The following is a 26,725-nucleotide window of genomic DNA, read 5'->3' on the forward strand; positions in this document are numbered from 1 at the left end:
TCCTTTCTCTTGTTGATGTGATGTATTACATTGATGGATTTGCATATGTTGAACCACCCTTGTATCCCTGGGATGAACGCCACTTGGTCATGATGTATAATCTTTTTTATGTGCTGTTGGATTCTGTTTGCTAATATTTTGGTGAGGATTTTTGCATCTATGTTCATCAGTGATGTTGGTCTGTAATTCTCTTTTTTGGTGGTGTCTTTGCCTGGTTTTGGTATCAGGGTGATGGTGGCTTCATAGAATGAGTTTGGGGGTGTTCCCTCCTTTTCAGTCTTCTGGAAGAGTTTGAGAAGGACTGGTATGAGTTCTTCTTTGTATGTTTGGTAGAATTCCCCAGTGAAGCCGTCTGGTCCTGGACTTTTATTTGTAGGGAGGATTTTTATTGCTAATTCGATTTCATTTCTAGTGATCAGTTTGTTCAAATGGTCAGTTTCTTCTTGGTTCAGTCTTGGTGGACTGTATGTTTCCAGAAACTTGTCCATCTCCTCTAGGTTTTCCATTTTGGTTCCATATAGTTTTTCATAATAGTCTCATATGATATTCTGTATTTCTATGTTATTTGTTGTAATTTCTCCATTTTCCTTTCTTATTTTGCTTATTTGTGCTCTCTCTTCTTTCTTCTTTATGAGTTTGGCTAGAGGTTTGTCAATTTTATTTAACCTTTCAAAAAACCAGCTTTTGGTCTGATTGATTTTTTTCTATTGTTTTTTAATCTCTATTTTATTTATTTCCTCCCTGATCTTTATTATTTCCTTTGTTCTGCTGACTTTTGGGGTTTTTTTGCTCTTCTTTTTTTAATTGTTTTAGCTGGTGGGTGTGAGCTTGTATTTCTAATCTGAAAAAAAAAACAATTTAAGAATGTGACGTTCTTGTACTGTCTAAATTATGGGAAAATTAACCAAGAGTTTCTAGAGTATTTTGTCCTTTTTGTGCAGTTTTCTCTTATTCTGTGTTTATTTTCCCCAGTTTTGTCACAGACACAGTATATTTAAGGTGACTCTCCTGGTATAATCTACTTGTGCTGTCCCTTTAATGTTTCAATCACTGTACTTTTCATTCATTCTTGGAGCGACTCTTTTGGGGCACTCCCACCACATGACAAGCATGACCTAGTGCCGGTGTTAGTGACAAACATGACTAAGTCATAGCCAACAGCCTAGGGGGAAAGGCAGATAATTAACAAGTAAATAACTGGATACACAGACATCAAGGAGGTGATAAATACCAACTAAAAGAAATATGTTACTTGAAACTGTTAAATTGTTTCTCTGCCACCAGGTCTCACCCAGAAGGCCGATCATCTTCTGAAGGAGAAGAAGGCCAGAATGATGGAGGCATCAGGGTATAGTTCCTGAGGGAATGAATTACTCCAGGCTCTGTTTACTAGGGATTAAAGAGACTTCAGGCTTGCTGAGAAAATTGCACGATGATCCTGTGACCTGGATCTAAAACAGATTCAGTCCAGTTGCAGAAGAACTCAGTTTCCTTCCACTCCATTCTGAAGTGTTTGTGGCCCATCAGGAATGACTCACATCTCCTAATACTTAGACTGCCCTGGGTTTTTCAGAGCTCACTTCCTGTAACAAAGGATGCAAAATAATTGCAAAACAAACAAAAAACAAAACAAAAAACCAGAGCAGATAAATTAAAGCAGGACACAGCCTCTTAGTGACGCTCAGAACCGCACAGGTTCAGTCTTCTCATCAGTGTAAGTACCCTCTATTCAGAATCAAACCTCAAAGAGCCTTATTCTTTGTTTCCTTATTTTTCCCCTGCCACGTGGCACAGGTATCACCGGTAGGGGGGAGCAGTGACCAGAGAAATGAAGAAGCGGAGGGTACTCCGGAACACTCTGGAGGAGAAATCGGAAAAGATGGGGAAGCCACAGCCCAGGAGGAGGCTGATGACGATGAGGAAGTCGAAATCCAAGAGGAAAAGGAAACCAATGGCGAACTCGAATTTGAAGAGGAATTAGAATCTGGTATGGAAACCCCGTCCTCTGAAGGGAAAGTCAGTTCCACAGACCTGGGTTACTCCGACATCAGCCCTGGTGAGGTTCCTGGAGATGAAGTCGGCCCCACACGCCTGCATGACAGAGCAAGGGGGAAAGCGAGTCTTGAAGGCAGAGAGGGCCCCAGCTCATCCCAATCCGGAGGACCGGGGGTCACCTCCGCAGAGCCCTCCCAGCGAACTTCGGGCTCACCCGAGCAAGTGGACCAGGAGTCGGTGAGTGGCCTGAGGTCTGTTTCACCCAGGTGTTTTACTGCTCGTGAGGCTTGCCACCCTACGTGAGGGAATCGGGGCACGCTACAAATAATTCACACCGCAACCCCTGTCAGAAACGTCTCGGCAAACTTGGGTCTCAGGAGCCACCATCAAATGCCGAGAGTTTCTGGACCCTCCCTCTGTGTCCCAAACACAAGGTGGGAAAGTGCCATCTGAGGGCATCCGGGTGTCCAGCACCGCCCAACAGAGCTTTGCATGATGATGGCTATGGCTCTGTCTGCACTGCCCAGTATGGTGGCCGCTAGTCACATGTGGATACAGAGCACTTGAAGCCTGGCCAGAAGGACGAAGGAACCAAGTGTTTACTTTTTTAAAGATCCTAATTAATTTGAATTTATATAACCACCTTACAGGTGGCTACCATCCTGGACAGTGCAATCCTAGATAGTAATGACAATGGTTACGTTCCTGTAATTTTCATTTTTTATTTTCAAACAAGCATAGACTTACAGAAAAATTGACATACCATAAGAACTGTGGGGTTTTTTTTTAAGCATTTGAGAGTAAGTTGCCAATCTGAATCTCCATTGCCTCCCAGTGCTTCCGTGTGTGTTCCCCACAAACAACAACAGTGTAACTATCAAAATCAAGAAATTGTGCGAATTGTTCTGGAAGGGAAGTGAGCAGCAGGGCAGGGCAGGAAGAGAATGCATTACATGTCTCCTTCATGGCCCTTCCAAGGGCTGGACACTTCCATGCCCTTGAGGTGTGCTGTCTCAGTGAATCCTGACAACAACCCTGTGAGGTGGGCATCAGTATTACCCTTGCTGTACAAATGGGGAGACTGAGGGACGAGGGGCTTCCTCGCCCAGAGGCACCCAGCTGGGATGGCAGCTCTCTGAACCGTGAAGCCAGGATCCCTCCCCAGCCTGTGAAATCTAGAAGAGTTAATAACTTTGCAGAATAATACAACTCGATACTCATTGAGCCCTAATTAGCTTTACGATGACAAATGGCAAACACATGATCAAAATCACCTTTTAGAATTTTATAACAGTACCCCACCTTCTCAAATAGCCTGGAAGGGTGAGTTATAGGTCACTTGTTGAGCTGTACACCCAATTTCCATCCTGGCCTCCAGTTTCTAGAAACTCACTAAAAAACAGTCTCCATATTTGATCAACCAGAAGGGCAGAGACAGACCCGAGGAGAGACCCCTGTTCCCCTCCTCCCGGCTGGGGCCAGGCTTCAGAGGAAACAGAACTGGGGAGCTGGGGCCCCTGTGCCATCGGCGTGTTCCAAAGCCTCGCTGACTTCCCGTCAGGAAAAGCCCTTTCTGGACACCCAGAGGTGGACTTTTGTCTCTGGGCCCCGTCAATGTCACCGTGGTTCTGGCTGCCTCAGAAATCACTTCTAGAGTCAGCATCACCTGAGGACGGTCAGCAGAAAGAGCAGGAGCCGGGGGCCAAGACGGCCCTTGGCTGGCTGTGCGAGCTCTGGCAAGGTCTTGGGGTCCTGTGAGCTGCTTCCCCACAGATGACAGAGACGGCTGGCACCGCCTCGCAGGGTCCCCGTGCAAGGTCCTTGCCTGTTGTTACGAATATTCACCAGTTCATCATCGACAGTAATTACTGTCCACAGTGACCAGGGCGAGAGTCTCCTTTAGAGCTGAAGTGGAGCCAGGTGTTCCACTGAGAGAACACTCTTAAGGAAATGTCTCTGAAGTGGAACAGCTGGAAAGCAGAGAAGCAGCTAGCAGCCCCCTGGTGGACCCTGGCCGGACTCAGGCTCCCCCGCATCCTTTTATAAAGAGGATGCTCGGAGGTGCTGCATACCGTCCACGGGGAGACCAGCGCTTGGGAGCGAGGAAACCCGCGCCCAGCGCAACCCGGGCCTCGGCGCTTGCGCTCCGCTGCAGACCGAGCGGGCAGGGGCGCTCCCGGACTCCTCGTGGGGGTGGGGAGAGGTGTTTTCTGCTCTGACCATTTGCAAAAGCCAGGTGATATCCAAACCATTTTCCACTATTTCAATAACTAAGTTGAATTTTGAACACTGGAATGAATCAAAATCGAGTAACTTCTCCATCCCAGTTGCCCTCGTTAATTCAGGCTTGGTTGTTTTTCCTCTAAAAACAGTCTCAGGAAGCGCCCCTCTTTCCTCTGGGGCAGCAGCACCGCCGGGAACACAGCCAGGGGAGCCGCTACGTGTCCGTGGACTTGGACCAGCCGTCTCCGGGCGTGGAGGGCCCCTCCTCACAGGAGCCAGGTACCACAGGATAAGCCACCTCGCACCCCCTTCTGCGCGAGGGCTGCCCCTCATTTGCCACCTGCTACCTCATGCCCGTTGGGCTGCGAGCCTAAAGATGGAAGAATTTCTCACAGATACGGAGAACACACATGGAGCGTTTGCTCTCTCCTCTCACTTAATCCTTACACTGCCCGCTGAGCAGGGAACCGTTCTTCATTTTACAGACCCTAAGAGTCATTAAGCAACCTGTCCCCGTCAGTGGCAGGACCAGGCCTGGCCCGAGATCTGGTGACACCCCAGCCCACATCTCTGGCCACACATCCCACTGCCTTCTGGTCTCAGAGGGGAGCTCCCCGCAGACGTGCGTCTGTCTGCTGAGTTCCCAAGGCTCTCCCGCACACCCCTGTCTTTCCCCTTGGCTCCGGTAGTCCAGTGTTGTGTACTTGGGAAAATGGATCAAGGTATTTCTTATGCCACACGATGAGGGTGCACGGGTGGTCCAGCTAACAAAGCCTCACATCACTCACAAGCGACACACAGACACACACCCAAACGAGTTAAAAACGGAACAGGATGTCTCCGGCTCGGGCGGCGAGGAAAGCTGAAACTAGAACCTCACTGAGACATCACTGCTTCTCAATCTTACCAGCTGTTTCCCATAAAAAAAGATCAATCTAGTCCTTTATTAAGAAGCCACCTTCTACTCACTCTTTATATACAGATACATTTAAAAAGTACCTACAAAATGTATTTCCTTTTAGTCTACTTTTAAAATGTGATCCTTTCTATGGAACACGTTCAGTCAACTAGTAGGAACCCTAACCCTAACCCTCCCACCCAGCTGACCCTGTGAATGGCACGTCTGAACACTAACCCAATGGGCGCTTTTTCTCTGTTTCCCACGATGTTGCCTGAGGCTAAATGTGTCCACTTTGCCTGATGACACCCCCAGAGAAGCACGCTCTCTACGCCTCTCTTACGCCTCAGTGATGTCTGCTGTCCCCCCAGAGCCCGCTGCCCCCCCCGGGGAAGGAGCTGCGCCCTCCTTCCTGGACAGGATCCAGCAGCTAAGCATGGCGGAGGAAGGGGGCCTGGGGGAGAGAGTGGAGTCTGAGGGCAGCGACGAGGCCGAGGAAGACAGGTCCCAGCTGGTGGTTTTGGACCCAGACCATGTAAGGAGACATCCCCGGGTTTTGCTGTTGCCCCACAAAGATGAAGAGGGACTCCGCTTCTCCTGCACCTGCCCCGGAGGCCCTTCCCACCCTGCCCTCCGCAGACCTCCGCCACCCCCTCAAACGCCACGCTCTCGTCTATCCCCCCTCAGCGTTTTTTCTGCAGGGTTTGGACTGCTGCTTTGTAAAGTGTATTCTCCCTTTAGGTTCATATGCTGGGTCAGCATTTCTCAACCTTGGCGCCATTGATATTTGGGGCTGGATCACTCTTTGTTGGCGGGAGCTTCCTGGGCACCACAGGGCAGCATCCCTGGGCTCCACCCACTAGGCGCCAGTAGCACCCCTTAGTTGTGACAACTAGGAATCTCTCCAGACTTTGGGTGTTGGGTGGGGACAAAAATCACTCCACTGACGACCACTCGAGTGTCCCAACCCTCTGGCAAGTAGGGAGGGCAGGTCTTGATTGGATGAGCCCCTGTGGAAAGCCGTGGTGCTCCAGGCACCGCCAGAGGGATCGGGTTGTGCTGGGAAAGGGGGCTGAGCACTCACTCGGTGCTGGCACCCCATGCGCTGCTCCTCGCTGCCCTCTGACCCCCGGGGAGAACCAGAACCACTGCCCCAGCTCACCCTGTCATTTTGCCAAAATATGCACTCAGGTCCTTCCGTGCTTAGGATGAGACCACGGGCGCTTTGACTTTGTGGCTTCCGGAGTAAGAATCCCGGGCAGAAGTGGGGAGCACCCGCCTGGAAGTCATTCCTGCAGCAATTTAGGCTAAGCCCTGGAGGGGACAGGGCAGTAACCGGCTGTGCTCTTCCGTCGTTTTAGCCCCTGATGATCAGATTCCAGGCTGCCCTGAAGAACTATCTTAACCGGCAGATAGAGAAGCTGAGGCTGGAGCTTCAGGAGCTGGTGCGTACCTGTCCCGCCTTCCACCCGGCTGTGCGCCCGCGGCCCCGTGACCCAGCTTCTCTCTCTGCTGCAGGGCGTGGCCACCAAGCAAGGCCGAGTCCAGCGGCAGGAGCTGGGGGTGGACCTCTACGGGGTCCAGCAGCACCTGGCCCGCCTGCAGATGCAGCTGGAGAAGAGCCACGACCGCCACTCGACCGCCGCGTGCGCCAGGCGCCGTAAGGAGGAGGAGCTGCAGAGCGCGCGCCTGCTCTACGCCAAGACCTGCGCCGCCGCCGGCGAGGAGCGCAGACAGCGTAAGGCGCGCGCGTCCTCGCGGGTGTCCTCGTGGCGCGTCCCCGCCTGCCTCTGCAACCGGGTGGGGCGTCCCCGAGGGCCGTCTCAGGGCATCAGGAGAAGCAAGATGTGTTCGTGTCCTGGAGGAGTTCCCAGCCTTTGGGGGGAGGGAAGACATAAATGTCTTTAAAGGGACCTAATTAGGCAAAGCAGCAAACGCTGAAAGCTGGCAGGTGGGGTACACAGGTCGAAGCAGGAGAGGCTGGTGGCGTCGAAGGTAGGGTATTCAGAGGGCAGGAGGAGCGGGAAGGGACAGGCTTTGAATAGGTGGGGAGGTATGGGTGAGGCTGCCCTGCAGCCCCGGGTTGTGCAGCAGATTAAGGGGGGCGGGGGCCTTGGAGCAGAAGAAACAGTGGGGATACCACTCATCACCGCGCACTGTTGCCACCAAAGCAGTGGCCCAGCACAGAGCCCAGGTCGCGGGTCACAGTCAGCAGTGCGGCCGCCCCAGGTTACTTCAGTCTCTGTGCTTTTTCATGTTTCCAACTTCCTTTATCAACTCTGTATTACTATTACAACGGGGGGAGGAACCTAAGAGAATCCGAAAGAAAACGGCATCACACGTTTATCTCAACTATGGCTGGAAAGAAGCATTTTGGGCCCTGAGAGATGCCGGGGAGGTTTCCAGATGGACAGAGTTGGGACATGCGCTCACTTCTGGAGTACCCCTCCCTGACTACCGCCAAGTTAACAGAATCTACCAAAAAGAGAGGAGTGGGGCATTCACACCAAAGCAACAGAGCCACGTCCTCTGGATGGAACAGAATTTAGACCAACCTGAAAGAGGACACAGGTTCTCCCACCCCCTCCACACAGCAGCAAGTGCCAGCCAGCACCCCTCACCAGAGGCTCAAGGTATGGGTGGGCTTCTGGAAAGCTCTAAATGTCTTTGTGGACACTGCATCCTTTCTAGAGGCCACCAAGGAACAGGAGCAGAAGGGGGTTCCACCAAGCAAGGACCCCTCTAACAGCGCCAGTTCCCCCTTCTCCAAACTAAGGAATTCGGAGAATGGGCCCAGCCCTGCCCACCAAGTGTGGTCCCGTAGGTGACACATGGGGCTTTGCCTGTGGAGGACTTCCATGGTTGGCCGCCTCACCTGGGAGGGAGTGGAAGCCCAGCAGCCAGTAGACCTTCTCGTCCAAGTGTGAGGCAGCAGCAGCAGCAGCCCCCAGACAGGAGAGCAGGCAGGGCTTGACCGACAGAGCGGACGCCTCCACAGACACAGGCCAGTTTCTGGAAACGGCACGCGTCCGCTGGTGTCCGACTTGAGATTGTAGAGGATGTCACACGGGGCAAATGAATGCGAAGTGTTGTGGAAAAGGATCCTTGGAATTAAAAAACAATCATCATCTCCCACCCCCCCCCCAAAAAAAAAGAAAGAAAGAAAGAAAAAGGCACTAAATAGACAAACCAGCGCTGATGGAAGCGGAACTTGTAAACTGACAGGCCAGTTGGGGGAATTCTGCCCAGAGTTCAGGGCAAAACCCAACATGATGGACACTTTGAGAAGGAGATACAAGATGTGGACAAACAGACCTGAAAAAGTCAGTGTCCACAAGACAGAAATTCCAGGAGATTAGGGGCATTAGCCAGTGACATCAGACGGAAACATTTGCATGAGTTCTCGTAAGGTGAATCTTCAGTTATAAAGATTCACAGAGGGCCAGACAGGTGGAAGGAAAACAAACATGCCTTGACACAGTTGGTGGAATTTTTAAGTTCCAAAGGGAAAGGGAAAAAAAATACCACAGGCTTACAAGCAGGTCGAAGCCAGACACTTCCTGCGTTATTAACCCTCTAGGGAGCGGGGTGGAAGATCTGGGAAACTCTTCCCAGGCTTATTTTATAATGCTTGGTGTAATCCTTGCTGATAAAGCTTCCAACCTCCAAAAACAGAACACTATAAAGAGGTCCTACTTGTGCCATGTGGAAATCCTGAATAAAATATTAGCAAATACTAAATTTTCACTGAGTGACAAAAAGAATAAGTTCAGCAATATAGGAAAAGAAAGATACCTCTTAATGATTCTGGACTAGTCTGAAAGTCGGAAATCTGCTAACGTGTTGCATTAAATTCATCCGTTAAAGGACGGAGGGGGGAGAAAAGATTCTCTGGGGGGATGCCAAGTGGGTGTTTGGCTATAACTCATTGTCCACCCTAAACTATGGAAGGAAAGCCCTTTGTAAGTATTTGCCAGAAACTGACAAGAAACTGCTGCTCCAGGGAGAGCCCTGAGCCGTCACAGAGAAGATCGGGAGTGAGACGGGGGTCTGCGCTGTTTTGGAGGTTCCAGCCATGCGAGAAGACAGAAGTAAATGAGGTGTAGGCTCTGGGTGTGAATCATGAAGCTCACTCTCCACCAATGGTATGATGGTTTACCTGGAGGAGCCAAGATTACTGATGGAAAAAGAAAAAGCTAATTAAAAAGAAATCTAGAAAGTAACTGGATACCAGAGCTGCAGTTGTCTACCAGTAATACCCAATTACAAATTATAATTAAAAAAAAAACTCATCCATAACAGCGATAGCAACCATGAAACACTTAGGAGGAAGTCTAACAAGAAGTGGGTCCGCCTGTCTGGAGAAAAACAATAAAACTTTACTAAGGGACCTAAAACAGATTTGAATAAATGGAACAATCATGTTACCAGGATGGGAAGATACAACCATGTGAAGATGTCATTTGTCTCCAAGTTAATAAGTAGTTCAGTGCAATTCCCGTTACAATCCATGACGGGATGTTTTGGGTGAACTTGAATTAACTTAACCTATTTATTTACTTATTTTCAAGAAGTAATTATTCAACATTGAAGCCCTCTGAAGTCTCCCCATCTGCCCCCACCTCCAGCCCCCTCCACAGAGGCCCCGGTGGTATTGATTCCTGCGTGTTCTGTTGAAGATATTTTTGCACATAAAAGCCAAGTTATAAGTGTGCAGCGTCTTGTCCTGTACCTTTTACACAAGTAGCTGCGCGGTGTGCCCACTGCTGTTCCTCGCAGCTTTTTCCCCTTATCGATGCGCTCCATTCCTGACAAATTGATTTTAAAATTCACTTGGAACACTAAGTGCACAAGAATATCCAAGAAAATTTTAAAAAAGAAGGATTATGAAGGAAAACTGTCCAATTTAGCTGCTTACTGCAAACTGAATGTGCCGGTGGCATTGTTAGATCACTAAATATTTTTTGATCATTTGACCACCTGAAAATAAACACTCAGACCCCTACTTCACACTAAACAAATCCTATTGACCCTGCAAATCTCTCCAACTTCCTCTTCTGCCACCAAGTCGAGAAAACTCACCTGCTTAGATGAGGCCCACCTTAAAATGTCCCTTTTTGCCACAAAACACAGCCTAATCACAGGAGTGACCATGGGGGCAAAGGTCATGGGAAGCGTATAAAATTCTGCCCACCCCGTCTTCATTGCATAAATGACCCTTCAAGCTCTGCCACCACAGGTTGAGGTCTTGCCCTCTAAATACACTGGTGTTCTGGCTTGTAAATCAGTCTCACGTGAGTTTCGTTAAAAGGAACCCATTCCTCCGTCCCAGGGGCTTCAGTGGCGTTCAGCCCACCCATCAGGCTAGTTTCTTCCTGGGGGTTTAGGTTTGTCCCTGAGATGACCAGCCTCTGAGTGAGCAGAAATCTGTAGAACTCACATGAGGCCCCGTAATCCAGCGCTGTTTCAGAACATCCTTAGATGCGGAGGGTCTCCTGTTCATGGCTGGGATACTGGGCCTAGATTGCACATATTTTTGTCTCTCCAACTTTGTGAGGTCTTTGAAGGCAAGGTCCGGGTCTTCGTCGTTCGAGCGCCGTTTCTCAGGCCCACCCACCTGGCGGGGGGCTGCGGCCTCCCTGTCGTCGGGGTGCAGTGCTGGGACGCCCCTCTTGTCTCCCGCAGTGGCGGCCCTGCAGACGGAGGTGGAGACCCTGGCTCTGCACCTCTTCTACGTGCAGAACGTGGACCAGGACGTGCGTGACGACATCCGTGTGATGAAGCAGGTGGTGAAGAAGTCGGAGGCCGAGCGGATGCAGGCCGAGCTGGAGAAGCAGCAGCAGGTGTCCTGCCAAGAGGGAGCCTGCGCCCACCTGTGATTCCTCTGCGGGAACCTGCGGCCGCGGGAGCTGGGCCCACGCGCCTGGGTCGGGGTCGGTGGAGACCCACCTCACGATGCGTCTCCTCCCCTCGCTTCCAGGACCTGCACGTGGACCAGCTCACCGTCCGAGCCAACCAGCTGGAGGAACGGACCGCCCTGCTCGAGGCTCAGTACCGCGCGCAGGCCGAGGACACCCGGACGCTCAGGAAAGCAGTGAGCGAGGTGAGGGCTTAGGGGCACGAGGCCGTCTGGCCGCCGCGCCCGGGCTGCGCCTGCTGAGGGACTGACTGGCCCCCGTCAGCCGGCCAGCCCTCTGCACGTCTGTGCGAACCTGTGAGCATCTCAGAGCACCCAGCGACCCGAGGGGGGGACCCGGCTGGTACCCGCTGACTGATGGCCCGTGTTCTTATCCTGTCGGAGCCAGTGATGGACTGAAAGTTCTCCAGGAGCTGGGACGTTCTGTTCTGCTTGCTGGGGGATCCTTAGCAAGTGTATTAGCGACCGCAGGCCTCTTCCGGGGAGGGCCGGGGTCTCCCTAACCACTCAGCCCAGGCAGCCGGCGCCCCGGGGCAGTGCCCACATCTCTGCTCCACGCAGGGTAAGGCAGGCATGGACTCAGTGCCACACCAGACCCAGTGGCCGCCCTGGAAACCGAACGTGCCATGACGTTTCTTTTTAAATCTGTGACTCACCATCTGCAGTGATGGCACAAAGGAAACAACACACTTTTATTGAAGGCGAGAAAGACGGGCTCAAAGAAATGAACAAACACACGTGGGTCCACGTGGGGAAGCACCCGGTTCTCTCTAGCCAGGGGATGTCCTTAACCCAGCGGTGCCCCCGGCGGAACCCCTGGGGAGGCGGGGAGCTTCTTAGTTAGTGAGGCAACTGTGAACTTTATCTGGAAAATAAATTCAGAGAACTAGCCGAGAATCGTCCAGGGAGGCGCTGACGGGTTTCCTGAGAGGTGGGACTTCCTGGGAGAGTCCTGGACAGGCCGGGCTGGTGGGTCCTCCTAGCGTTACATACAATAGAGGCTAGAATAATGAATTGCTGGAGTCAGGGTCCGAGGTGGGCCGTGGGAGCCTGAGAGAGAGCTCAGAATCCAGGAGACGTTCCTATAGAAATTTCATGGATTATAAGTTAATGGAGAGCAAGTGGATTGTGCACCCAGGGGCATTGGGACATTCAGTTAATCATTTGGGGGGAAAATATCAAATCGTTTCCTCATTCCACATGGGACGAAGTATTTAAATGAGGGAAACTACCAGAAGGAAAGAAAAACGACAAAGATTTATAAAATCCTGGGCTGGAGAGGCCTTTCTGTAAGTGTGGTGGTGCGGAAGGTTTGAAAGTCAGTCCGGACTCTCCTGTGCACGCTTCTGCACCGTGATGGCTGTGCTCACACGCAATGCTGTGAACTTTTCCTTTGTTGTGTCATTTTGTGCCTTGCACCCCCCTCTGCCGGCTGTGTCGCCGGGGCAGGGCCGTCGTCCCCCATTTTGTTCATCCTGCATTCCTGCGCCCAGAACAGCAAAGGCGTGTGGCAGGTGCACCGCAGACATCGATGATGGAAGAGGACGAGATGGGGTTCTCCCACCGACTTGGCAGAATGAACAGGAGCAGAAGTGGGGCCCCCAGGCTGGGAGGTGCACATCCGGCTTTTCCGAGATCTTCGTTCCAGGGCAATGTTGTACAACGTGTCAGAGCCACCCCCTCACCACCCCGCCGCCCCAGCAAAGTCTCCCAGAACATCACTGCTTGGACTTCACTCCATGGAAAGCAGGCATGCATATCAAAGTTTTATACATTACGGACTCCATGGACAAGGTGAACAGAGAGTCACGGGGGACCCAGTGTTGTGTGTGACAGCCAAGAAAGATTCCAAGAAGAGGGCATCGGTTACACAAAGTATGACACATCCTTGCACGGGAAGACTGTCCCACCAATGGAACAAATACTTACCAGCGTGAAAACCCATTCACAACGTGCTCGTTTTTAACACTAACTTACAAAGCGATGTATCCACGATTCCGCGCACACACGCGTGCGCACATGCACACATGCGCGCGCACACACGCACACGCAGGAAGACACCGCCAGGCTGTCAGGAATGGTGAGCTCCAAGTGGTGGGGTTATTTCGATTTTCTTTCTGTTTATCTCCATGTTCTAATTCCCACAGAGTGAATACCTTTTTTTTTTTAATGGGGAAGGTGTTTAAAACATTTAAATGCTGAATTCAGCCTGGATCTTTGCATCTCAGCCTGCACCTCGGTCAGCAAGCCCTGGTCCGGCAATGAGCACCGTGGCGGGGCCCCTGCCTTAGGCCAGCCAGCCCCACACGGCCCAGCCCCGAGGAGCCCGGTGGTTCTGGTGCCTGCTGTTGGGCAGTGCACAACCTGCTCCTTGGCACAGAGCGGCCTCCTTGGTTAATAACTTACCCAAATCCAGAAATGTCTCACCAGCCATAGCACAGTTCATCCATACCACTTTATTCTCTATAATAATAATGAATCGGCGGTATTTTAAAGCCCTGACAACCAAGAAGGGGATCCCCAGGGGTGATGCTTCCTTCCACACCCAGCTCCACCCTTGCACCGTTACTGTGAGTGTTCAAGGCTCCTCTGACTTCCTCCAGCGTCTCCCACGCATGTCCACCAAGAGCAGACTCTGCTGGACTTGGCTTCTCCACAAAGGTGCTAGTGCCATAAGGAGGGTCTCACCTGAGCCCCCACTCGGTGCCCCTTCCGGGAATCCAGCACGCGGCCAGGTGCGGTGGTTCCGGTGGAATGATGAGACTCTGAGCATCACGGCGTAGCAGCCCTGAGCGAGCTGAGGACAGGCTGGGCATGCGGGCACCGTCTCGTCTGACCTGACGGCCCCAGGAGGGGGCACTGGTACTGGGGACCCGGGACCCTGCATGAGGATTTAGGCAGGTGGTGGATGGGCCTTTAGAGCTGTGTTTAATTACACACGTGTCCTTCTGCTGATGCTGATAAAGAAAAGCAAGGGTAGCAGAGAAGGAAGGTGACCCGGAGAGCTTGGGGCTCCCCGACGGCCTTCTGGGGCTCTGAGCATAAGGGCACGAGGCCAGCGTCCACATCACCGGACTCTCCCCCGCAGGCCTGCGCGGAAATAGACGCCATCAGCATGGAGAAGAGGCGCGTCCTGCAGCAGTGGGCCTGCAGCCTGCTGGGCATGAAGCACCGTGACGAGGCTCACAGGACCATCCAGGAGGCGCTCAGGTACCCCACGGAGGTGGCGGGAGAGCTCGGACACGTGTGGGGACAGCGGGGCATGGGCGCCGTGCCTGCCTCCTCCCAGGCGGGAACCGTGCGCCCCTCCCCGGCCCCCCTGGGACGGAGGGTGCACCTGCGCCCCTGGCCCCCGCTTCCGTCCTGAGAGCCCCCTTATTGTTCTCCAGGATTCCGGTGTTTCTTAAATCCTTTCAAACTTCCCGTGGCACCGGGAGCAGCAAAGCTTTCATGCTCAGATTTCCTGGGAGGATTAAGGAGAAACAGAGAGAGAGAGAGGGAGAGGGAAGGGGTGTTTATCTCAGGGAGATGAAGGGTCCCTTTGATTTGTAGGCTCACCACCTGTGTGTACAAGCGCCGTGCCTGCTCCACTGTTCTGTCGGGGGCCGGGTTCCAGCCCCAATCCGGCTTTAATCTCCCCGCAGAGGGAAGGAGGAGCCCCCCACCCAGCGGCCCCCTCTCAGGGCTCAGGGCGGCTGGCCGGCTGGGCGTGTGGCCCGGGCCGGGTGCTGGAGGCGGGGGCTCGGGGCCCAGATGTGGAAGCTGGTTCTGGAGCGAGAGCACCGTGGCCTGGACTCGGCCTCCACGCCAGGGCCTGGCACGCAGCCTGGCAGGGGCTGTGCCCGGGAGCGCCCTGCCCACCGTGCGGAGGAGAGAGTGGGCACTTTGTCATGGCCGCCGGTGGTCTGACAGCTCGGAGGTGTTTCCTTCTTGGTCCTGTGATTAAGAAAAACAAAAACGGAGGCATAGACATTCGACTGCTTTTAAAGCAAGCCGTTTTCATGGACAGTGGCTGGATTAAAACTTAGACGTCCCGCTAAAGACCTGCCTCCCCTTTAAACACTTGGGTGGAGGGACCGAGCAGTTGCGGACTCGGGGCTGCGGGCTTGGACGCCTCCCTGCCCGGCCCCTGGGGACTGGGTCCCACTGCCTGCAGGGCGGCTGCGCATTTGGTGCAGCAGAGGCCTTGGCGGGCGGGCCGCTTTTCCCTCGCCCCCGACGTCCACCTTGAGCAAGATCGAGGCCGGGGGTCGCATGGCCTGAGTGCCCCCACAGGGACCCAGGGTTCAGGGACACCTCCGCGACCCCCACCGTGGTCCTGCGCCCTGTGCCTCTGCGCTAACCCGGGTGTCCCTCCGCGACCTTCCTCCTCACCTCGGCTGTTCCTACGTGTCCTCGGAGACATGGCTTGGCCATTCCTCCTTTTCTTTTTTCTGAACTCTAATCTTTTGAACAGATGATACAGCTGCTTGGTTAGAACATCTGTAGACTCAGATGCAGTGAGGCCTCCCTCCCACCCGCATCCTGCTCCACCCAGAGCCCCTCCCCGCAGACGTGCTCCGGGTCCCTTGGGCCTCTCCCGCGACCGGCCGTGCCAGTGAAGAAAGATGCACATACCCGTGCTGTCCCCTCTGCCCTGCATTCATTCAGAAAGCATCCTGGAGAGCTTCCCACAGCAGAGCAGAAAGAGCGTCCCTTCCCCCCCCCCCCCCCGTCCCCTAGCAGCTCCCGGGGACGCTGAGGTCACCCGCACACCTGCCCCACCCCGGGGCTGCCGTCCCGCCCGCACCCGGGACTGCTGTGTCGCACCCACACTGTGCTGTGTAACCGTGCTCCCTGTCGAGCCGGGGAGCTCTGGGCTCCAGGATCTGAGCACCACAGGTCTGGTGGGTACTTCCCGGGGGCTGTGACTGCCACACCCCCACCAGCGGTGTTCCTGAGTCCCGCGACAGCTCCCGTGGCCACACGTTTGGACCATTCCAATCGATTGACAAAAAACAATGGTATCATGTTTTGAAAACAGACACATGGAATGTTCATTTTACCAAACACACACACACACACACACACACACACACACACACACACACACACACACACACACACTCCTAGCAAGTGATGGCTTGTAGTGACTCTGGCTCAGCTTCCTTCCTGCAGCTCTAACTGCACCAGCCACAGAGGCGTGAGCGCCCCCGCCGCCCAGAACGTGCTGCCCGCACGGGACGCCGTGAGAGCCGTGCGCTCTGGCTGCGGAGCTGCGGGGAGGTGTGAAGGAGGAAACCAAGACGGTTTAGCGAAGGTCAGGGCGTCGCAAAAACAAAGTATGGCATCGCCTGTGGCTTCCAGGCCAGTTCAGCAGCTGAACTAAATACTAAATGCCAATCCGTAGCATGTTGGCCATTTTAGAAAATGAACGAAAATGGTGATAGTCCGGGCTGGTGGCCCGGACGTGGGCCACGAGGCCGGCCCCCCCCAGCTGTCTGGGCCGGGCGGGGATCCCTCCCCTGTGGAGAAGGGGCGAGTGGGTGTGAGCTGGGCGCAGGCACTGCCACCGTGCCCAGTGGGCCTCCCTCGGGCCTGGGGTCTGGCAGGAGGTGCCCCCTCCCCACCAGCCTCCCCTGAGCCCAGGGAAGCCTGCAGCCCTAAAGACCTGAGGCCACAGCCACCACAGAGGGCACCGGGTAAAAACGTGTCCCCGGACGTGGGGTGTGGGCGAGGCCCTAGGGGACTGATTGCTCCGATGACGCACCGTGTCCCGTCCCTCCTCCCCTTGGGGAGGCCGAGCGGTGTCCCTCCCCGGGCCTCCCGAGGCTGGTGGACGTGTCCTGCTGACCCGGACCCAGGGGGTGACCTGAGACAGAGAGGTCCACACTGGTCCCCGCCACACCCAGGCTTTAAAGACGGCGCCTCCCACCAAATCTGTGCAATGTTAGCGTCAAAGTCGCAGCAGGGGGGGCGGTCACAGCCCCAGCTGAAGGGTCACGTGGGAGGCTGGAGCAAACACTGCAAGTCATACATTTGAAGCAAACGGGCCATTTTCATGTGAAGTGTCTCAAAATAGGCCAGAAAATACAAAGACAGTACTGTGCTGAGCTCGGGCGGCAGGGGACACCCTGCCCAGAACTCACACCCCCGCAGGGAGAGGGCCACTGTGCCCCGCTGTCTGCCTCTGTCGGACCTCCTGGCAGGAAACACGCGGGGCGGGCAGGGCTCAGGCCTCGCCAGGTGTTAATCTGTCAGCTTCGTCACCTTGAGATCCTGTACCAAGTTCCCTCTTAACCTTCAGACAGACTGGGCCGAGCCTCAAGCATCCTCGGAGTCCACCAGCTCTTCTGGGTTCATTTGTTTTCTATCGGTATCTGCTAATCAAGGAAATTTTTAAAGTGTCTTCTTTAAAAGTAATTTTTATCAAGGGTAGGTAAGTGATCATGTTACTGGAAATTAGAAAAAGCGACAAGGATGTGAGAGTACCAGTGGCTTTCCCCTTTTGTAACGGTGACAATTGATCGGCTGGCGTCCCGGTGTCTGTCCCCCGTGGGTAGATTTCAGCGAGTGTTCAGACTTCTGTCATACAGATTGGATGTCTTCGTTTTATTGTCATTTATAAGGCTGCTACTTCCTAAAAGAGAAAATGAGTAAGTTTTTAACCCATCAGTTGAACTGAGGATAATTTATGTGGAGACTTATGATGCACAGAAGTTATCCTGTTCCAGTGCACAGTTTGGTTCAGCAAATGGACAGAGGCAAGTGAGCATCGTGCACTCAAGGTCACAGATGTTCCCTGCGTCCCCAAAAGTCAGCGCGTCTCCCCACCGCCAGCCCCCAGCAGAGCCTGCCCTGCTGTCCGTCCCTGTAGGCTTGTCATTTCCCGAATGTCTTGCACGTGAAGTCACACGACACGTGTGACTTCCTTGCCTGGCATTTTGCGCTTCATATGACGCTTTGAGTTGTCCTCGTGTTGCCAGATCAATAGCTTATTTGTTCTCACTGCCCTTGCTGGCGACGGTACATCGGCAACCGGTTGTTTCCAGTTTGGGGCCGGCATGAAAGAGCTGCTGTGCACACTGGACAGGTTTTGGTCTAGACGACGTTTCCATGGCGTTGCTGGTAAGTGTGTATTTTAGTTTGGAACAAGCTGCCAAAGTGTTTTCCGGAGTGGCTCGTTCCAGTCTGCACTCCCACCACAAGGGATGCGAGTCCCCGTCACCCTCCCCGTCGCCAGCACTTCATGATACTGCCATTTTCGTTTTGGCGCTTCGCAGGTGCGTCTTGGGGTCCCATCGGGACTTCAGTTTGCGTCTCCCCAGGACTAGTGCCGTGGCGCACCTCTCCGTGCTTGCTTGCCGTCCATAGATCTTCCCCGATTAGCTGTCTTTTGCTCATTTTTAAACCAAGTGACTTATCTGTTTGTTGAATTATGAGCTCTCATGTGTTCTGGATACAAGTTCTTTTGTCAGACGTGTATTTTTAAAACATGTTTCTCCCTGTCTGGCTTGACTTTTCATTTGCTCAGTGGTGTCTTTTGAAGAGCCAGAGTTTTAAATTTTGACGAAGTCCAACTTATTAATTTCTTTCTTTCATAGTTCATGTTTTTTATGTCATCTCTAAGAAATCTTTGCCTGACCCAGAGTCATAAAGATTTTCTCCTATGTTCTCTGCTGAAGGTTTATAATTTCAGCTCTTCCATTTAGGTATGTGGTCTATTTCAAGTTAATTTTTGAGGTTCAGCCTTTTTTCTGCATGTTTCTCTCCAGTTGCCCTAGACCACTAGTGAAAGGACTGTCCCTTCTCCATCAAAACACTGTGGGACTTTTGTCAGAAATCAGTCACTGCGTGTGTGTGTGCGCACGTGCGCGTGTGTGCGTGCGCTTGCGTGTGTGTGTGTGTGCGCACGCTCTCCATCCTGACCTGTCTATTCTCTCACCAACACCCCACTATCTCCATAAGCACAGCTTTCTACAAAGTCTTGAGATGAGATAGTGGAAGCCTTTGTTCTTCTACAAAATTGTGTTGGCTATTCTAGACCTTTGGATTTCTATACAAATTTTAGAATTAGCTTGTCAAGTTCTGAAGAGAAACAGTGCCTAACTGGCATTGATACTGGAGTTGTACTGAGTCCATAAATCCGTCTGGGGAGAATTGATACCTTAATAATATTGAATCTTCTGCTGCATAAACACAGTATCTCTGCAGTATCTTTTTTTAAATCTGTACAGATGTTTATTGCTGCACTGGTGAAATCAGGGGGAAAACCCCAGAAAACTGGAAAGAGCCTAGTTGCGTACCGATGAGGTCTTAAAATGCTATCTGGTCGTTGGAAAGAATCAAGGCGATCTCTGTGCGCCGACACTGACTATCTGTAAGACACAGCACAGGACAAAGTAAGACGCAGAACAGGACACCCTGAGTTTCCACTTGTAATTTTCTAAGCGGGGAGAAATACATAAACACGTGCAGCATGGTGACTGTAAGCGCCTGAAGTGCATCCGGAAAGGCAGGTGAGAGGCAGGGACAGGTTGCCTGAGGAAGAGGCCCAAGGGCCTGGGAGTAGCTGTGAGAGACGTGCAAGGTGTTATTCTAGTCCAAGAAAATAATTATTTTTTTGAATTTTTGAAGAAGAACTTATTCAGAGGATAAAGTGCCATCAGTGGAGAAAAGCACGTTAGAAGTGCAGCGGGACAGCTCAGAACGAGAGGGGGAGCGGGCTCGCACGCAGACGTTCGAGCGCCATTAGCCAGGACCTGCGTCTTTCACCCGGACGTGCGCTGCGGGCGTGCCCACGGCCGGCGCGCGGAGGGGGTTTGAAGAGACGGCCGCCTGCGCTCCCCCCAGTCCCGGTGGTCACTGCGGCCGTGGGGAGAGAGCCTCGGGGGCTCGGGGCTCAGCGTGCATGTCTGTAAACCCGGGGTGACGGCATTTCCTTTCCAAGGTGATGGTCACGACTGGAGGGGAGGGGCTGGCGGCGACCCCCGCCCCGCCCAGCACAAGTCAGCAGCTTCCTTCCCTCTCCCCCTCCCACAGTCATAGCATCCCAAGAGTTTTAGACTTGAGCTTGAAATGGGTAATAGTTCTAATGTGCTAGAAACCAGTAGTCAAGGTTCGGCTGCTGTGAAGAGTTGGCTTCCTAATTTCTTTCTCTCTACCCTGTGGGCGTCCTCCGAGCGGGGTACCACCATCCACACTGGTGTTCTGATGTCCTATTTTACCCTCTCTGTGTTGGCAGTGAATGCCAGCACCAAGTCAAGTCCATGGACGGCGAGCTCGAAGCCTATAAGAAGTCCATCATGAAGGAGGAAGAAAAGAACGAGAAGCTGGCCAGCATCCTGAACCGGGCGGAGACGGAGGCCAGCCTGATGCAGAAACTGATCTCGCAGGGCCTGGCCAAGGACGAGGCCCTGCAGAACGAGTTCAGCACCTACAGGCTCACCCTGCTGGACACGGAGGACGCACTGGGCAAGGCCCACGCGGTACGGCCACGTCCCCCCGCCACGTGCCTCCCGGCCGCCTGCACAGCATCCACTTCTGCCTCTCCCTTCCCAGGAATACACGGCGACCCTCGGCGAATTGCAGACTCTCCAGCAGACCGTCCGGCACGAGGCGGAGCAGCGGGGGAAGATGGATGTCTGCATTGTGGAGAAGCTGCGGGAGCACATGACCTCCAACAAGATGACCAAGTACTTCCACCAGCTCATCCTGAAGCTCCAGAAGGAGAAGACCAACCTGGTACGGCTCCTGCACACACCCAGGCCGCCAGGGGCAGGTGCCCCCAGGGAGAAGGGGTCCGGGGCGGCTCTCGCAGGGAACACACCACACGCCGTGGAATCAGCGTGAGCAAGGGGCGTGCGGCGCGTCTGTTCACCTTTTGTTGTTTTTTTTTCTAGTTGTAAAAGCAATACATTTTTATTGTAGAAAACCCAGAAACACAGAAAGGCATGAGAGGAAAGCAAGACAGCCACAATCCCACTGTCCAGACACAATCTCCTCTGAAATTGTGGTACATTTCCTCCTGGAAAATTTTCTAAACACACACAGCCACACTCATACTCACAAAGACACACGCAGACACAGCCTCAGAGGACATAGGGCTCTTACTGTTTATCAGTTTTGGAACCATTCTGATCCACTTTTCTTCATTTTTTACTGAAAATATGACACAGAAAAGTGCACAAAGAACAAGTGTAGGACCTGATGAATTTTTCAGTATCTGCACAGTATTTTATTTTACCTTATTGGCCATATTCAGCATAACAGTTTCCATTAAATATTCCTAGGAAAGGTACATGACAGTTCATGCATCACAGTTCATCCTATGAGTACATGTGTTTTGTTTAACAATTCTTTCATTAGACATTTCAGATTGTTTTTAGGTTTCAAACATTATAAATAGCTCAGCACTGAACTTGCACGTTCACACATCTTTGTCTGCGTGTCTGAGGATAAACTGCAGCAGAAACCCTCGTCAAATGGGCAGGAGCACTTTAAATGGATTCCAGAGCTGCCCAAGCCTCTGCCTCTGCCCAGGGTGTGCCTGGAGGTCCTGAGTGACTATGACTGGCCCTCCTGGCCTGGGGACCCTCTCCTTTCCCCTCCCCCTACATGAGTTCTCTCTTGCTTCCCCAGGGGTTTTGCTTTTCTCAGGGAGTGGGGGGTGTCCCTGTGTCCTTAGAAAAGCAATTCATTACTTGAATTGTTTCTCCTTTGGCTCTTTCCATGATATGACCCCCTGCCTCAGGGCCACTGTCTACCTGGCTGGCAGCCTGAGGCACCTCACCCCTCTCAGACACCTGGGAGGAAGCCAGTTCGCTCTTGGCCTGGTTGTGCCACGGGACTGGGGAGACAGGGCTGGAATCCAGACTGAGCGTGGCTGGATCTCCTTGGGATGTCCTGGCTGACGCTGGTGGAAGAGGGGCAAGACTACCTGCTTGGAACAAAAGTAGGGGTCCCAAGGGTACACTGTAGAAGCTAAGGAGCATGGTGGGCGTGCAGTAACCTGCCAGCTTTGCTGCAGCACTGCAGAGGCAGGTCCCCAGGCCCCCTGGCAGACCCCTTCACCAGTTCCCAATGTGGGTGGTTCATGTGCTACCACTGATGTCCAGCCGAGGGCAGTAAAGAGTCCTGGACCAGCATTTGTTACAACTGGTGGGTGGCGCACATACTACTACTAATATGCAGCAGAAGGCAATGAAGAGTACTGGTCCACACTTGTACTACCACTGATGTCCACCGGAGGGCAATAAAGAGTCCTAGTCCAGGATTTGTGAACAACGGTTGGTGGGAGGCGCATGTACTACCACCGATGTCCACCGGAGGGCAGTAAAGAGTGCTGGTCCAGCATTTGTCACAATTGGTGGGCGGCATGTGTACTACCACCGATGTCCACCGGAGGGCAGTAAAGGGTCCTGGTCCAGCATTTGTTGCAACAGTTGGTGGGAGGTGCGTGGACTACCACAGTTGTCCACCGGAGGGCAGTAAAGAGTACTGGGCCAACATTTGTTGCAACAGTTGGTGGGCGGCATGTGTACTACCACCGATGTCCACCGGAGGGTAGTAAAGAGTCCTTGTCCAGCATTTGTTACAATTGGTGGGCGTCATGTGTACTACCACCGATGTCCAGCAGAGGACAGAAATGAGTCCTGGGCCAGTGTTCCTTGCAATAATTGCCAGGAGATGCAAATCCAGCTCTTAAAAGGGGGCACTTTGCTTGAACTGTTCAAAACCCCCTTGGGCTGGTGGTAGGGGGTGTGGGCATATCTGGGACAAAGAGCAGAGTTTGTGGATGGGCAGAATCATTCGGAACTGGGTCCAGAGGGAGGGCAGGCACAGGTGAACAGGGAGGGGGGCGGGTGTGGGTTTCCGCTGTTAATCCAGGAGCCGTACTGACATCCCAGAAGGATGCCAGGGTGAGCAATGAGCCAGAATGTCGCTGGAGAGAGGCCATGTGCTCTGGCTGGCCTGGCTGGTGGCTGAAAGGGGACTTAGGAACTGAAGCCCTCCCCTCCAGGGTGGAGCGCTGGGGCAGAGAAGAAGGTGTGCCCCTCTGAAGACCTGGTGAACTTGGGTGGTCTTGGCAAAGAGAGGGATGGCATAACCAGAGCTCAGAGGGACCAAGGCGTGACCTTAGGGGCTGGGTGACTTGAGATGCTGGCAGGGTCTGGCTTTATATCTGGGGATGTCCTGGAAAGCCATCCACAGTACCCAGTCAGACAGTGAGTGTGTGACAGAGCTAGCTGGGGTCACATGGTCATGTGGGGTGAAACGGAGATGGGGCTGGGGGTTGTTGGGAACCGCGGGCCCAGAGAGAGCTGAGGATGTGCCCGGCAGGAGCTGGTGGGCAGCCAGTGGCGGGGGGCTGGCAGGGTCAGGGCAGAGCCAGGGCCTGGGGAAAAAGGGCCTGGTCCCAAAGCCAGAGCTGCCCAGTTCCCTGATTCTCACAAGTATCCTTATGATCAGCTGTCTGTCGTGGGAAGGGGCAGAACGAGTCTGTCTTCTGAGCCAGCAGACGAGGCAGGGTGGGCTGGTCCCGGCTTCAGGATGGCAGACAGCCCTGCAGGGCCCAGGCTGCTCCACTCTGGGCAGATGCTCCTGCCTCCAGAGCCCAAGGCTGGCGAGAGCCCCAGGGTCACAAGCCCCTGGCTGGTGGCAGATGGCGCCCCACAATACAACCTTCTCTCTCCAGGACTGCGTCCAGCTTTTCAGTAAAAGGTAAGGATATTTGTCCCATCGAATAGAAATGAGCAGTTGTTAAGAGCTTGCCACAACATTATTCAGAGTAGGAACACCAGTAACAGAGGCACGCTCACAGAGGGCAGGCATCTTGGTTTCCTTCCCCGGAGCATACGAGCCGCAGGGAGCAGCGCCTGTGATAGCTGTGGAACAGGTGGGTGGGCCCAGGACAGCTGCGACCTGCTTCCTAAGCTCTGGGACAGATGTGGTAGAGCACCGCAGTCACTAGCAATGATGTGATGTGAGAACATCAGATGTGTCAAATTGAAAAGCGGCTACAAACCTACACGTGGAGTGCGATCCTGTTGTTGCTTTTGGAGGGGAGGAAGGGGGTTTGTATACAAAGACTGGAAGGCAGGGTGGATCTTCAGCTGTGATGGTGGCCGACTGTGCAGAAGGTTTATAGGTAATCACCTGCGTTTTCACGTCCCCCATGATGTGTGTCACTGTTTTCTGATAAAGGAAAACAGTAATGTTAACTTTATTTGTGATAAATCATCAGGGTTCCAACATGCAGGTCCTTTGACAGGTCCTGAGATGGGGAGGAAGCCAACAGCCTCCTCTCCTGATCAGGTTTTGCAGTTTCTGCAGGTGCACACCCGGATGTTCGAGGAAACGGGCAGCCAGCCCACTCCTCTGGAGCCTTCCCCCAAAACAGAGAAAGTTTGTTCATGTTTCCTTCTGCTGATTCAGGTGACACATCTTTCCAAAATTGATGGCGACATTGCTCAGGCCACCCTGGACATCACGAACACCAACTGCAGGCTGGACATGCACCAGAAGACGCTGGCCGAGCTGGACACGGAAGTGAAAAAAGTCAACGACCTCATCACAAACAGTGAAAACGAAATCTCCAGGCGCACGACCCTGATCGAGAGGAAACAAGGCCTCATCAACTTCCTCAACAAGCAGCTGGAGCAGACGGTGTCGGAGCTTGGGGTGAGGCCCAGGGCCAGGAGGGCCACTCTGGCTGACAGGGGAGCTGGCCCCGGGGGCTGTCCTGCATTTAGAAGCGAGCTCGCACAGAACCCGGGCAGCCCGTCCCTGCCCATCTCCCAGGTGAAGCACACGTGTGCGGAATGCCGTCCCGCAGGCTGCCTGCGACCCTCTCTGTCGGGCTGGTCAGTCCGTATTTCAGCGCTATGGCCCGATGGTCCTGTCGCAGCCCCTCCTCCCCGCAGTGGCTGCACAGGAACAGACGGGCATAGCCGTGGGCAGGAAAAGCTCACCCCGGGGCCCTGAAGTTTGAATCCTGCAGCCTCCACCTGGCATGAGCTCCTCTTCTTTAGAATGTCGTGTGGCCCACGGGCTGTGTGACGACAGGCAGCAGGCAGGGTCCCCCCCGACCGCTGCTCTAAGTGAAGCGGTCTGTTGAGCTTGGGGCTTGCAGTCCTATAGGTCCTCCAGGTACCCCAGACCTAAGGGCCCCACCGACGGCTCCAAACCCCAGAGCAGGACGGGCGGCTGGGGGTGCACTCTTAGGGAGACCCCAGGCACCAGAGAATGGTCTCAAAGCTGCAACCGCGAGGATTCTAAGGGAGTGAAGACCCTGCCCCATGACAGTCTGCTGTTAAAAGGCAACTTGCAAAGTCTCCTTGGGTAATGGAGGCCCTGCTGCCCCTGCTTCTGCCTCTGCAAGGCTGGGGATGGAAGGGCCGGACCAGTGCGGGGGCGGGGGCGGTAGACCCTCCAGACCCGAATCACCCACAGCGGGTCTGACCATATGACCTGGGCCTTCATGGGAGAGATCCCATGACGGGGTCCCCGCCCTCTGCAGCCCGCCCTGACCTAGAGGCTCGGTCTGCTTTCTGGCGAACACCGCTTTCAGGGGGAAGAAGTGGGGCCCCTGGAGCTGGAGATCCAGAGGCTAACCAGACTGCTGGAGGAGCACGACGCGAGCATGACGCAGGCCCAGGTGGCCTGGCTGCGGCTGCAGCAGGAGATGGTGAAGGCCACGCAGGAGCGCGAGGAGCAGCTGGTCTCCCTGGACGTGGCCAAGAAGGAGCTCCACATCCTGGAGCAGAAGAAGCTCAGGATCGAGAGTGAGCGCCCCTGCCCAGCCCCCCACGGCCCCCTGCTGAGGCGCCCTGGTCCCACCTGGTCAGCCCCACCCACGGGCCCACGGGAGGTGCTGCCCCGGTATCGGGCCCACTCCGCCTGGACACCTCATACCCCGTTTCTTCCCCGCGGTTCTTGCTCTGCCCTTGGGGCGCCCAGACCCGCTGCTGGAGATCAGGGTCGTTGCTTCCGGCCCCTGCCCCTGGGCTTGGCTGGTCTTCCTGGAGCCTCAGTGTCTGAAGGCCAAGCCTGGCCCCTTCCGACTCCTCTGCCCGGGCCGGACCGTCGTTCCCACGGGGCCCCCAAGGAGGACGGCGAGGAGGGCGCAGTGGGCAGAGACCCCGATCGCTACTCTTTGGGAGGGTGGCCTGACCCCCCTCCCGCTCCGCTCGCCCCGCAGACAAGATTGACCAGGAGAAGGAGGAGCAGAAGCAGCTCCAGCGCCACATGAGGGACCTGGACACCGACCTGAAGAAGCTCAACGTGCTGATGAACAGGAACCGGTGCAGCTCCGAGGAGCTGCGGCAGGACAACCTGGCCACCGAGGGCGAGTTCGTGCGCTCGCTCAGGGTCAGCGCCCGGCCCGGGGAGGGGGCGGGGAGCGGTGGGGGAGGGAGTGGGAGCAGGCGCGCCTCCCCCGCCCGGCCCCGCCCACAGCCTCCGCCCGCCCCGCCCTCGGGCCCGCCCACGGCCCTCCGCCCGCCCCGCCCTCGGGCCCGCCCACGGCCCTCGGCCCCGCCCACAGCCTCCGCCCGCCCCGCCCTCGGGCCCGCCCACGGCCCTCGGCACCGCTCACAGCCTCCGCCCGCCCCGCCCTCGGGCCCGCCCACGGCCCTCCGCCCGCCCCGCCCTCGGCCCCGCCCACAGCCCTCGGCACCGCCCACAGCCCGCCGCCCGCCACGCCCTCGGCC

At 54.5% G+C, this 26,725-nt stretch overlaps 1 protein-coding gene across 3 annotated transcripts in view; it reads left to right on the forward strand.

The window, feature by feature from the left end:
* CCDC40 (coiled-coil domain 40 molecular ruler complex subunit) overlaps nucleotides 1-26,725 on the forward strand; it is a 36,981-nt gene that overhangs the window by 3,259 nt on the left and 6,997 nt on the right. For 2 of the 3 annotated variants that reach the window (XM_072939765.1, XM_072939763.1), the window contains exons 2-15: nucleotides 1,285-1,348; nucleotides 1,795-2,232; nucleotides 4,374-4,497; nucleotides 5,488-5,651; nucleotides 6,478-6,561; nucleotides 6,635-6,854; nucleotides 10,802-10,959; nucleotides 11,097-11,219; nucleotides 14,122-14,243; nucleotides 20,257-20,500; nucleotides 20,574-20,756; nucleotides 24,450-24,695; nucleotides 25,585-25,798; nucleotides 26,215-26,384. In XM_072939765.1, the coding sequence (XP_072795866.1) occupies nucleotides 1,285-1,348; nucleotides 1,795-2,232; nucleotides 4,374-4,497; nucleotides 5,488-5,651; nucleotides 6,478-6,561; nucleotides 6,635-6,854; nucleotides 10,802-10,959; nucleotides 11,097-11,219; nucleotides 14,122-14,243; nucleotides 20,257-20,500; nucleotides 20,574-20,756; nucleotides 24,450-24,695; nucleotides 25,585-25,798; nucleotides 26,215-26,384 (2,554 nt within the window). The remainder of the gene's footprint in view (nucleotides 1-1,284; nucleotides 1,349-1,794; nucleotides 2,233-4,373; nucleotides 4,498-5,487; nucleotides 5,652-6,477; nucleotides 6,562-6,634; nucleotides 6,855-10,801; nucleotides 10,960-11,096; nucleotides 11,220-14,121; nucleotides 14,244-20,256; nucleotides 20,501-20,573; nucleotides 20,757-24,449; nucleotides 24,696-25,584; nucleotides 25,799-26,214; nucleotides 26,385-26,725) is intronic. The other variant, XM_072939764.1, reaches the window with a different exon arrangement.

This window comes from Vicugna pacos, chromosome 16 (genome assembly GCF_048564905.1).
Source record: "Vicugna pacos chromosome 16, VicPac4, whole genome shotgun sequence".
NCBI classification, from domain to species: domain Eukaryota; kingdom Metazoa; phylum Chordata; class Mammalia; order Artiodactyla; family Camelidae; genus Vicugna; species Vicugna pacos.